At 19.0% G+C, this 12,553-nt stretch overlaps 1 protein-coding gene across 1 annotated transcript in view; it reads right to left on the reverse strand.

Annotated features, from left to right (window-relative positions):
- Positions 1-6,428: 6,428 nt before the first annotated feature.
- LOC122715618 (all trans-polyprenyl-diphosphate synthase PDSS1) overlaps positions 6,429-12,553 on the reverse strand; it is a 181,487-nt gene continuing 175,362 nt past the window's right edge. Inside the window, exons 5-8 of the mRNA XM_043937932.1 lie at positions 9,445-9,534; positions 8,831-8,962; positions 8,567-8,761; positions 6,429-7,491 (exon numbers count right to left, since the gene is read on the reverse strand). Of these exons, the coding sequence (XP_043793867.1) occupies positions 7,270-7,491; positions 8,567-8,761; positions 8,831-8,962; positions 9,445-9,534 (639 nt within the window). The 3' untranslated portion in view covers positions 6,429-7,269. The remainder of the gene's footprint in view (positions 7,492-8,566; positions 8,762-8,830; positions 8,963-9,444; positions 9,535-12,553) is intronic.

Here is a 12,553-nt window from a genome sequence, read left to right on the forward strand (position 1 = left end):
TACGCGATACTGTGATAGTATTGTCATGTATTTATTGTCAGTTGAGCGCTTTTATTTTATCTCCATTTCACTTTTTTTGTATATTTAATACAAATTTAAAATGCTTATAAATTATTAATTAAGTCTTATCAGATATATATAACTCTTTTCATCATTCTGAGATTTAAAATTCATATGCCAAAGATGTGCCATATTTTTATAATATTCTGTTTTATTATAAAATGAAATATTTTTTCAAAAAGAATAATATGAATAAAAGAATAATATAAAAAAAATCTTCTTACAAAAGTTCTTCAGTATAAGATTATGTAATGTTAATAGCTTTTTAATTATTTTTTATTATTATATTTTTTATTAAATTTTGAGATATACAGCTTACATGAATATCAATTTTAATTCTTTAAGTAAAACATATCAATTTTATTGTATATCATCAAATATATCATTATTATATTATTGTATTAAATAGTAGTTCTTTATTTCCTATAAAAAATATTTATGTTGAAAAATCTTTAGTTTAGAAGATATTTTAACATGAAATTTAAAATTTATCACATGAAAAATAAAAGAATATGAAAAGTACAGTGAAGTATAATATATAAGTCTATTCTCGAACAAGATAAAAAATTATGAAATAACTACAAATCATTAAATTATAAGTTATAAATCAAGCAACACTATTATTTATATTAAAATACTTAATAAAAGATATAGGGAAAAGATTTTTGAGATAAGTATTCAGAAAATGCTTGTGATTGTATATTTTTTAGAAACATTTTAGTGTGGCTAAAATGTGAATATGATCTTAGGATTTAAAATTTTTCAGTTGTTTAATACCAATATTAAAGAAATTACATATTTATGCAAAGATCAGTTTTTCTGAGAACAATAGATTTTATGATTGGTATTGTTTCCTATTGGCCTAATTTTAGAAATTTTCTTAGTTTAAAAATGTCGCGCAACCAAGGAGCGTGATATCATTGATCGCTTATATATTATTATATATTATATATTCCTAGCGAAGATTCGCAATTTTCTAACCTGAGCGCAAAGAAGATTTTAAAGGATCCAAGCTTTTTTATAAATTAAAAAAAAAGAACATTTTTAACTTTCGAATTATTCGAATTATTAAATAATCCGGACTAAAAAAACTTTTCTTATCTTTAAACTATCAAAAATGTTATAAATCTTTAAACTTTTCGAATCTCGGATTAATCTCAGATAAGAACTCAGAACTTTATGAATTCGCGCATTTCAGAATCTTTATAAACTTTTATTTATCATATATAAAGTTTATTTTCGATCATTTAAAATAAAACAATAGAACTTTGTATATTTATATAATATATTATATATATTGTATTAATTGCTTTATTATTATATATCATAGAATTGAAAATATTTTAAAAAACTTTGAAAAATAGAAAAAGAATAAAATGATATGTTCTCTCATTAAGTGATTAAAGATTTATTGATTTTTCGCTTTCATGGATTTCTCTTATTTTCGAATCTCTTAATTTATAGATGATTTCAAATAAAGAAGAGAATAACGAATTTATTTCGATCAAAATTATATATTAAATAAAATAAACAGTTATGATATTTTTCTAAAAATGTTAATTCTTTAAACATTACAGACTACTTTGAATATTTTGTTAATAAATCAAAGTTTTTTTAAAAAAAATAATGGAAGTTTCAAAAAAATAGAATTTAATATTAGAATAGTAAATATAAATAGTAAAAAAAAAACAAAAAGAATTTTTAAAACGATTTAATATTTTTTTAAATATTTCAATATATTTTATTCAAAAAAATTTTTATTATTTTTTTGTTTGCTAAAAATAAAAATATATATTCTAAATTTTTAGATACTAAAACTAATCTTTGTTCAGATACTGAATAGATAGTGTCTAGATATGAACAGATAGCACAGGGTAATGCTGCAAAGACAATGCCGTTTTTGAGAGAAAAATTTGATAACTATTCGCTTTGTACATTTAGAAACATTTTAGTACATTAGAATTAAAAATTTAGTTTGGTGTAAATGGAGTGTTAATATGGCATGGCTGAATCCTAAAATGACACTTCCAGCCATGTCTCAGTATCATCCTACCTGAGAAGAATTATTGCAAACGCGTGCAGAATAGTTTCCTAAAAAAACAACGGACTTATAAATGGCATAACCTTTCAGACTCATTCTAAGGAATTTTCTTTAGATTGGGGGTGTTATTCAATCAGGGGGTTGGTTCGCAATGTTATTGGTTGCTTGTGTATTCGACTGAAGACGCATAAGTTCGCGAGATGAATATGGAGAGGGCTTTAGAGAGTACCAATCTTTATCTTTTTGAATGGCCAGAACTTTGAGAACTTCTAATTACTAGAACTTCCAAAACACTAAAATCAACTTCGAACCTGACTAATAACAGAACCTTAATAAACAGTCATTAATATATGGACTTTGTTTTTGATCTTCTTGTTAATCGAACTTGTTAACAGTTAACTTTGTAATAATTATTTTTATTATTATATATCTTCAGAAACGGATTGAAGTTAACAATCTTAATAATAATAAGTATTAACTTTGATAATTTTTAATCAAATTACAAGTCCGCGTCGCGATGCGGTAAACTAATTATTGCATTAAGATTTGTAAGATTCTGCCTAAATACTCTCACTGCAAATTATATAATAATTTCTATAAGATTATATAAGAACTATTCAATGAATGATAGTGAATGTATAAATATGTAAATATGAATGTAAAAAAAATATGTAAATATTTATATTAGAAGTTTGAATGTAAAAATTAGAAAGTGCGATGTTGCTTGTTTTAGTTTTCGAAATTATGAGTTTTCTAATTTTTTTCTGATTTAACTAAAACTTATTAGTTACATGTTGAACGAGATATGTAGAGTGGTTAAAAAAAAAGAAAATATTTCAATAAAAATGATAAAATTCTAGATGCCTAAATTTAATGAAATGGAAGAAGAATATTTCCAAATCGATTTTCGAATAATCTCCAGGAAATTTCTTGTTTTTATCTTAATTTTAACAAGTAATAAATTCATGAAGCATGTTGAGTCTGATAGTATGTGCGATCATAAAAAATAAAATTAGAAAAATAAATCCAAATATAACTTGAAAAAATATAACTCGTTAAAAACTATAAAATAAAACGATATTTTATCGAATATTTTAAATGATTAAATAAAATATTGTTAAGACCGATTCAGAATGTACTAATAAATAAAACTATATTATTTTAGAAATTGTGAATTGGTTTTATTTGTGATATTGTATTATATGTGATTCGATACATAACGAAATGTAAATAGTAGTATATGTGTAAAGAATAATATAACACATAATATATTTTTCAGTGCAATTAGATAAAAATTGAAAAACTTTCATCGAGAAAATATTTTAATGCCATGATTAATAATAAGGATAATAAATTTTATAATCTGAATTCAAAATAGTTTTGTTTATTATTATATTTTCTTTTCTTTATTATCGAAAACTTTGTTTTAGATATGATGAACAAAAAGTAACTTTTTATTTTATAGAATATATGTTACAATGTATATAAAAATCTCAAATTCTTATATTAGAAAAAAAATTATTTCATTTAATTGATATTTATAAAAAATTTTCAAAAAATTATTTTTAAAAAATTATAATTAAAATTATAAAGTTATAATAATTTTTACTCAAAATTATTACTCCAATAAATTGTTTTATATAATTTAAATAAATATAAATACATTATAGAATAAATATTGAATTTATTACTTTATTTGCATTTATTTTACTTTTAATTTCATAATAAAAAGCATTTCATTTTAATCACTGCGAATATTGTTTTATATTACATTAAATCAACAATATTGAGAATGACATGAAAATAATGGAATCTTGAAACCATAAAAATATGAGACAAAATTTCTCTAAAAAATGTCTCAAAATGAATACTATTACTAATTTCTATCAATTCAAAAAAAATGATTTATTAATATTTAATAAAATCATTTATAAAACTTTTACATTTGTTATGTAATAGAAACATTGTAATTATTAATTTAATTTATAAATTAAATTAATAATTATATATTTCTTATGATTTTAATTACGATTACATGATTTATATTTTTATTTTTTTCAATTATATTTAAATTAATTAACTTTTGAAATTTTATAAAAATACAATAATAATTCCTAATATTAATTTATTATTAATATAATCATTTCAGTCATAGTCATATATAATCATATATTAACAATTATTATATCTATGTGCGCTTTTTTGTCAAGAAAGCAATATTATATATATATTACAATATTATTTTATTACAATATATATATATACTAAATATTAAAAATTTTTCTTTAATAAATAATTTTCTTGAAATTATAATTTTTTATTAATTTTCAATAATTTTAATAACTATTATGTTGTATTCAAGAAATTTTTTATAGAAAAGTATTATTTTTGATTATTTCTTTAAAAAAGAAAAGAAAAATAGTAAGTATAAAATTTCTTATATAAAATAAATTTTAAATACATTTTAGTAATATTTTATACATATTGTATCACAAAATTAAATATTTTTTTATTTAAAAACATACTATAAAATAAATATATTGTAATAATTAAAATAGAAAAACATCGTTGATTTATAATTCTTTTTCATTATTGCTATATATGTATAAACATAAATTTCAATATTAAATATAATTTTAAAATTAATTTAAATAATTCAAAAAAAAATTTTTTTTTATATTTATATTCGAATAATAAATATATGATATTTTTAATCTATATTTATTGACAGTAATAATAGTAGTTTCTGTGCTTCATTAAAAGTTATAATAATAAGAAGTAGAAGAATTTATTGAATGATTGAAAATAAAATATAAATTTGATTATAGTTCGTTCATGCAATATTTTTGTTATTATTAAAATACATTTCTTTTTAATTGAATATTGTTTAAATTATTGCTAAAATCATCGAAAATAGATATTTTAAAGAAGTGCTGAATAGACATTCTGTCAAATATTCTTAGATTAAATAATATATAAGGATGTAATTATTTTAAAGAGAATAAAATTTCTTTTAAATTTTAATATAATATTTATATTAAAAAAATTATAACATGGATTTAGTGCTTCTCAACATAACGAATAAAATAATAAACAGTGTAATTTATTAAAAATAAATCTAATAATTTTCAATCAACTTTTCTTTTTATAATATTATAATATTATAACTTGGTAACATTTTTTTTATTATAAATAATTAAAAGACCATATATTTACATATACATTATATGTAGAAGAATATTTCATTTTTTTCTATATTATATGCATTTGTACATTATGTTTACAATGTGATATCTAAATATCTAAATATCAGCAAAATTTATTATTTTGAAAGATGATTTGTTTCGAATTTATGACAATATTAAAGGTAATTTGCAAAAATTAAATGAATTATAAATAATAAAAGTTTTATTTAGTCCTATTACCAATGAAATATCTTTATCTTAATATATATTTCTGTTTGATCATAATTACATTTTGTATTTGTTTATTAATAATTTTACAGCAGTAATTTATATCAAAGAGCAATTATATACATTAATTCATGTTATAAATATAATAATTATTATATAAATTATATCTATATATTTAGTTATATCATGGTAAATAAGATATTGAGCAGTTTTTTTATTGAAGAAGAATGTAATAGATCATGAAGATGATATTCTATTTTTATTAAGTCCTTATGAATAAAAAACTATATTAATTTTGCATCAATATAAAAATCTAAAAATTTTAATAATTTTAATAATTTATAATATTTAAAATTTTTTAAAAAATTTATAATTTATAATATACCAATTGATAATAAAAAGTTCTTAATATATTTAATGAATCGAATTTTTGTTTAACAAATGGAAAAATCAAGACCATATTATGGTCTTCTTTGGCAAATATTCTTCGCACGTCTTAAACGTGATATTAAATTATGTTGTGTATACTGTTAATTGGTATTGATACTCTGCTGATTGTTAAAAATATAAGTAATATTTACATATTTAAAATTCCTCTACTACATAAAGATAACACATATATTGATTATAATTAATTATATTTAAATATAAAAGATATATTTGATTATGTTGAAACAAAAATAAATTTATATAAATATAAACTATATTTATATACGATAATTTTGTATAATTTTTTATAGATTATTTCATTAGTATAATAATGATAATAATAATAATAATAATAATAATAATAATAATAATAAGAAGAAGAAGAAGAAGAAGAAGAAGAAGAAGAAGAAGAAGAAGAACTATAACAATAACAAGAACAATAATAATAATAATAATGATGATGATGATGATGATGATGATGATGATGATGATGATGATGATAATAATAATAATATGAATTAAATGAATTTAGTATAATAGTATTTTGAAAAGTTTTTCATATTACTTATTATTCACCGAATTTTATTGCAGATGTTAGTTACGAAAAAATCAAACAGAGTTATCAATTCCAATATATGATATCTATTCCTATGAATCATTTTATTTACACTTATGATTGGCTAGTGACAATATTGATAAAATCAGGTCATATGTGCACTAGAGAACGATGTAATTATCATGATTTTTTTTACATTCTCTTATATATTGTATTTTTCTTATTTAAGATGTATCTGGGCACTTAATAGATGAGTTTTTACAATAATTATATTATTTTTTTTAGATTTTATTAGAAATCGCTTGGATATTCTCTTGCAGAAAATGATAATATGCTTTTGTTATATGAAATTTATAAAAATAATATCTCGCTAATTTTTCTTGATTTTTTGTTTTTTCTTAAAATTACCACGTTGTTAACAATACTGCAAATATAATCATTTTAAACTTTTATGTTACAAACATATATAAGTTTAAATATAGAATTATAAGTATCATCAACAATAATCAGTTGAACACATTCGTCGAAAGTGCGTTTGTATGAATATCGTAATCATTTTTGTGTTCATTTGATGTTTTCTTTTTCTTTACAATCGATATAATTTATTGCATTAATTACATATTATTCTTCATTCGTTGTAGCTGGATTAATTGACTATTTTAAGGTCAACATGTATTATAATTTTTTACGACTACTAGTTTTCTTCTCAATGTGCTTTCGTATTTTTTACTTCCATACACATTTACATTTCTATCGCGATTTTTATATCGCTATTTCGTACGATTCAATACTAAATCGCAAACTACTTGCAAACCTTTTTGATAGGGACTTTCAGCTAAAGATTGTGCAAGTTTCATAGCTTCAATACAATGTTTTCGCGCTAAAAATCTTGTATGTTCGAGTCCTTGCGATTTGTGCACTAATTCAAATGCTTTTTCAACATCTCCTGGTTCTTGAAATCGACGCATGATCATTGCATTCAATTCTGGATACTGTAATATAAAAATATAATATAGTAATATAAAAATATAATAATATAAAAATGGAGAAATAATTTAAGAATTAAGAAAAATTAATATATATTTTAAGATATAGCAAGTTATAATTATAATTTATTATTCATTAATTATTATTATTATTTGAAACTTAATTAAATCTTCTTTAAATAGTATCAAAAACAAAATGAAATAGTATCTAGTAATTTAATTAATTTATCATATAATTGTTGTGTAAGCCTATAAATTTAAAAAAAAAATTTTACAAAGAAAACAAGAATTTTAAATTAAAATATTTATAGTTTAAGAAAACATTTAATTTTAAAAAAATATAAAAAAATTATTTACAAAATCGTAATATAGAAAAATAAATCATAATATAGAAAAACTTAAAAATATTATTTTGTTTTTAAAGATTAAATGATTCCATTTTTAGGGAATTATTAGCTTTTTTATGTATTTTTTTTATTTAAATAATTTTTTTTTAGATTTTATTAGATAATTTTTGAGAAAAAAAGTCAAAAAATATTAATCTTAACTTTAATAATTTATAATATTAAATATTATGTATTTTTTATAATACTTATTGACACGAGTATAATAAGCGTATTATCTGTAATGGTGAAAAAAGATAGTTGTTTTTTTAATTGTTTGTTGCATTTCAAGATAATAATTATTAATTAAATTTTTATATATTGAAATTAAATTTATTTCACGTTAGAAAATAATGTTTAATAATGTCATTATTATTGATCTTATTTCTTTAAATTTACTTTGTGAATAGATATATATAGATATATATATATATAATAGATAAGTCTCAATTATATATATATTAATATTGTAATAATGATTATATAAACATTTATAATTTTTGATAGTGAATTCTTATTTTCTGATATTTAATTAATTTAATGATATTAATTAATTAAACAGTATTTTGGAATTCTACTTGTTAAAAGTTATATAAATATATTTTTGGATTTTATAATTAAAACATAATTAAAACTATATAGATAAAAAAATAAAAAAATTAGTAATCTTTTATTTGAAAATTAATATATATTCTCACCCGTTCACAAGCGAAAAGAACTGGAGCAGTTGCAAGACCTAATTTCAAATCCGCTGCAGTAGGTTTACCCATTGTTGGTAAAGTCGATACGAAATCCAAAAGATCATCGACTAATTGAAACGCTAAACCAATATTTCTACCATATTGAAAGGCTAATTCAGCCAATTGATCATTAGCATCAGCTAACATAGCTTCCTATGATGAAATATATTTATTAATTAACAATAATTATAAAATAAAATCAGTTAACGTTAAAATACATACAGCTTTCAAAGTATTAGCGATTAAACTAGCTGTCTTACGATATGTTTTCGTAAGATAATGTGCGAATCTCTCATTCTCTGTTTCCTTCGAGCCAAGCTGCATAAATTCACCCTGCACTAGATCTGTCACGACCTGGAAAGTATCTAGACTTGTTAATATTTATTGTACATAATTGTATCAGAATTTTATATATAGTGTATCCGTATTTTTACATATTCGTGCAAATATTAATATATTAGTTAATTGCTATGTTTATATAAAATAAACATAGATATGGTATTTAAATATAGATATAGTATTTAACAGATAATATTTATGCAAGACATTCTATGAACTGAAATCATGAAATCTTTTGTCATATATGAAATCTCATATAAAAGATTAAACTTCAAAATTCTTTTTTATTGATTAAAATAATATTTACACATATATTTTAAAAATAAAAAATCACAGAGTTCAGAAAAAAGATTGAGAACGTAATATTCATATATAAAATGAAAAAAAGAAATTTAAATATATATTGTTTAAGTATTAAACTAAAAACATTCTAGATATTCTAGAAGTAAACTAAACAAACTATGTAAAAACATGCTTATAAAATACATGAACTTTACCTGACTGAGTGTAAGGGTGATATCATCATTTCGCAGTTTAGCTAACATATTAGTAGTGACTGCCAAAATGTAATCTCCTGTCATTGTCACCTAAAAATTAAGCAAAAAATTTTTAAGATATTTTAAGATATTTGAATAAAATTAAACTTCGTTTCATAAAAAATGAAAATGCTATAAAGAAAGTCCAAATTTAAATAAAATTTTCCTAAATATTTATTTTGTTAATGCTATAAATAATTGATTATTAAAATTTTATATAGATATATAATATACATACTTAATTTTTCAATGAAAATAAGATTCAATATTTTTCAAACAAATTTTCTAAAGATCAGTATAAATCTGTAATGAAATTGAAAAAAATCACTTTATTATTTATTATATATTATATTACATATTATAGTTAAGAAAAAAAGCAGAAAATAAATTTGATGAATTACATTGTAATTTTAATTTAATTTCTTTATATTATTTTTTTATATTTCTTTATTCTTTTTCTAAATGAAATATATATATACAAAAAAATTAAGAAATAATAATTATAATAAATATAATAAAAATATAAATTATTGTAAATTTAATTTTTAATAACTATAATATTATATTGTAAAAGTAATAAAAAAATAATAAAATAATATTTAAAAATTTTTTTCTGTAAACTCTTCAAGATATACTACATGCTTTCATATACATGTATATATAAATACATACATATAAATGGGGGAGGAGAAAGAGGGAAAAAGGAAGAGGGGAGAAAAGATCTAAAAATTTAGAAGAGTCAACTGAAATATGTAATAATTATATTTTCATTATAAAAATAATTGAAGTGATAAATTTCTGTCATTTAAATTCCATTTTAATAAATTAAGTAATAAGTTAAATCATTATTATTTTTAATAATAAATTGTAACAAGTAAATTCTAATTTTAATTTAATCGTGGATTTTAACGATAAAATTATATATAATTACTATATATAACTACATATAATTACTATAAAACTATATATAATTAAGAAATGCGTTTTCTTTCACCGGATATCTTTCGAAATAAAGATTGAGAAGTTGAAATGGGTAAACATTTGATACCAAAAAATCTACGCTTTCATAATAATTATTTTTTTTTTATGTCTGTTCTAAACAATAGCAAAAATTAATTGAATTAATAAATTTATTATGATAATAATCTTTGCATTCATTTGATTTTATTCAAAGAACTTGATATATTACTTGATTATCAAAGCTGATTAGCAAGAGGAAGCTACTTTCTTTTATTCATTTTATATATGTAGTTTGGCGATTAAGGTAAAAGCGTATACAGAAAGCGTAAAATAGACGAATATAGCAAGGAACTTTTTAAACATATCTGAAAGTAATTTTCATTATGATATACTTAAAAAAAGTAGAAAAACAATAAATACATCTAGCATATCATATTATATGTATGTGATATAAATTATTACATTATAATAATATATAAAATAAAAAAATTGAATATAATTTATAAATACATTAATATAATATATTTATTAAATATATTAATTAATTAAATTATATTAATTAAATATACTATTATAAGTATATTTCTTTTTAATTCAAATACTTTATATTTCATATTAATTGATTTACATAAATAAGATAATTTATCAATTATTTTTTATTTAAATTTATTTTCATTAATATTTTTTATTACATTTTATATTAAATTATAATACAAAAAATATATTTTACTAAAATTAATTAATATTAATTAATTAATATTCAATGAAATGTGCCGCATTCAGTTCAACAAAAATTATTTCAAGAAACAAAAATTATTTCAAGAAACAAAAATTTTATTCAAAATTTTTTTTATTAATAAGGCAGAAAAATTATTTTGAATTCAGTAATTTTATTATTATTATTGATTTTTTCAATAATTTTATTCCAATTATATAATAATAAAGATAAAAATTAATTAACATTATTATTTAACAATAATTTAAATATTACAAAAATAATTTCGTAGAATTTTCTGAATTAGAAACAATATAAACTATTAAAATTATACAATTATACAATTATACAAAAATTATATAAAATTACTTTGCAAATATTGTATATAAAAATATATATCAAATAGAGAGAAATGAAAGAAAATATCAAAGAGAAAAATTGTAGATATTCTGAAACTTAGAATCTATTTAATCTTCTTCAATACGCAATGGTTTATTCTGAGGCTTCAATTATTTTATATCATTATATTATATAATAAAACTGCTATTTCTAAAGTGAATGCTACGTATGTAAAACGATTTCAAATTTTTATATATTTCTCTTTTTATATATTTCTCTCATTCAAAAAAATAAAAATGAGTTATGCAAATGCTATGAGATAATTGCAAGATAAGTTTAAGAAATTAATAAAAAAATATAAAGATTGAAGTATTGTCGATCATGCCCAAAAATATATAGTATAACAAAAAAAAATCAAAGTCAATATAATGATATTAAAATACTGTTTGAAAATTAAATATTGAAACTAGATTTTCCAAAACAATAATTATTCAAATAATATGTATTTCAAATATAAATGTGGAAAACAATAAATTATTGTTATTATATAACAATAAATTGGAAAAATGTGGAATTATTAATAATATCCTATTAGAGTGATACAATTATCCAATAAAAATTCTATAGAAAATATATGAAAATATCCATTATAAAAAAACAAACTTAAAAAAAGATGACACATTATATTTGAAAATATGAAAATTATTATTTCTTATATTGAAATATTAATAGAAAGTGATTATGATTGTTAAGAACATAATAATCTACATATTTTCATTCATATTAAATTTATTACAAATATAATTAATATAATTAATTTATGTAGAAATATAATTGGAATATTTTTGTGACAAATTGTAAATATTTTATTAATAAAGTTTTTTTTTAAAGTATTATTATTGTACTTCGATTAAAAAGAAAAGACAAAAATAATTGCTTGCGACGAAAATTAATAAATCAAATTTATAGAATACTCTTTAGTATCTTTTAGTATTTATTTATCTTTTAGTATCTACTATCTTAGAAAAGATTCCATATGCCAATTATTTTCAAATT

The sequence above is a fragment of the Apis laboriosa genome, unplaced genomic scaffold, assembly GCF_014066325.1.
Source record: "Apis laboriosa isolate Shangri-la unplaced genomic scaffold, ASM1406632v1 scaffold39_cov144, whole genome shotgun sequence".
Taxonomy (NCBI): Eukaryota; Metazoa; Arthropoda; class Insecta; order Hymenoptera; family Apidae; genus Apis; species Apis laboriosa.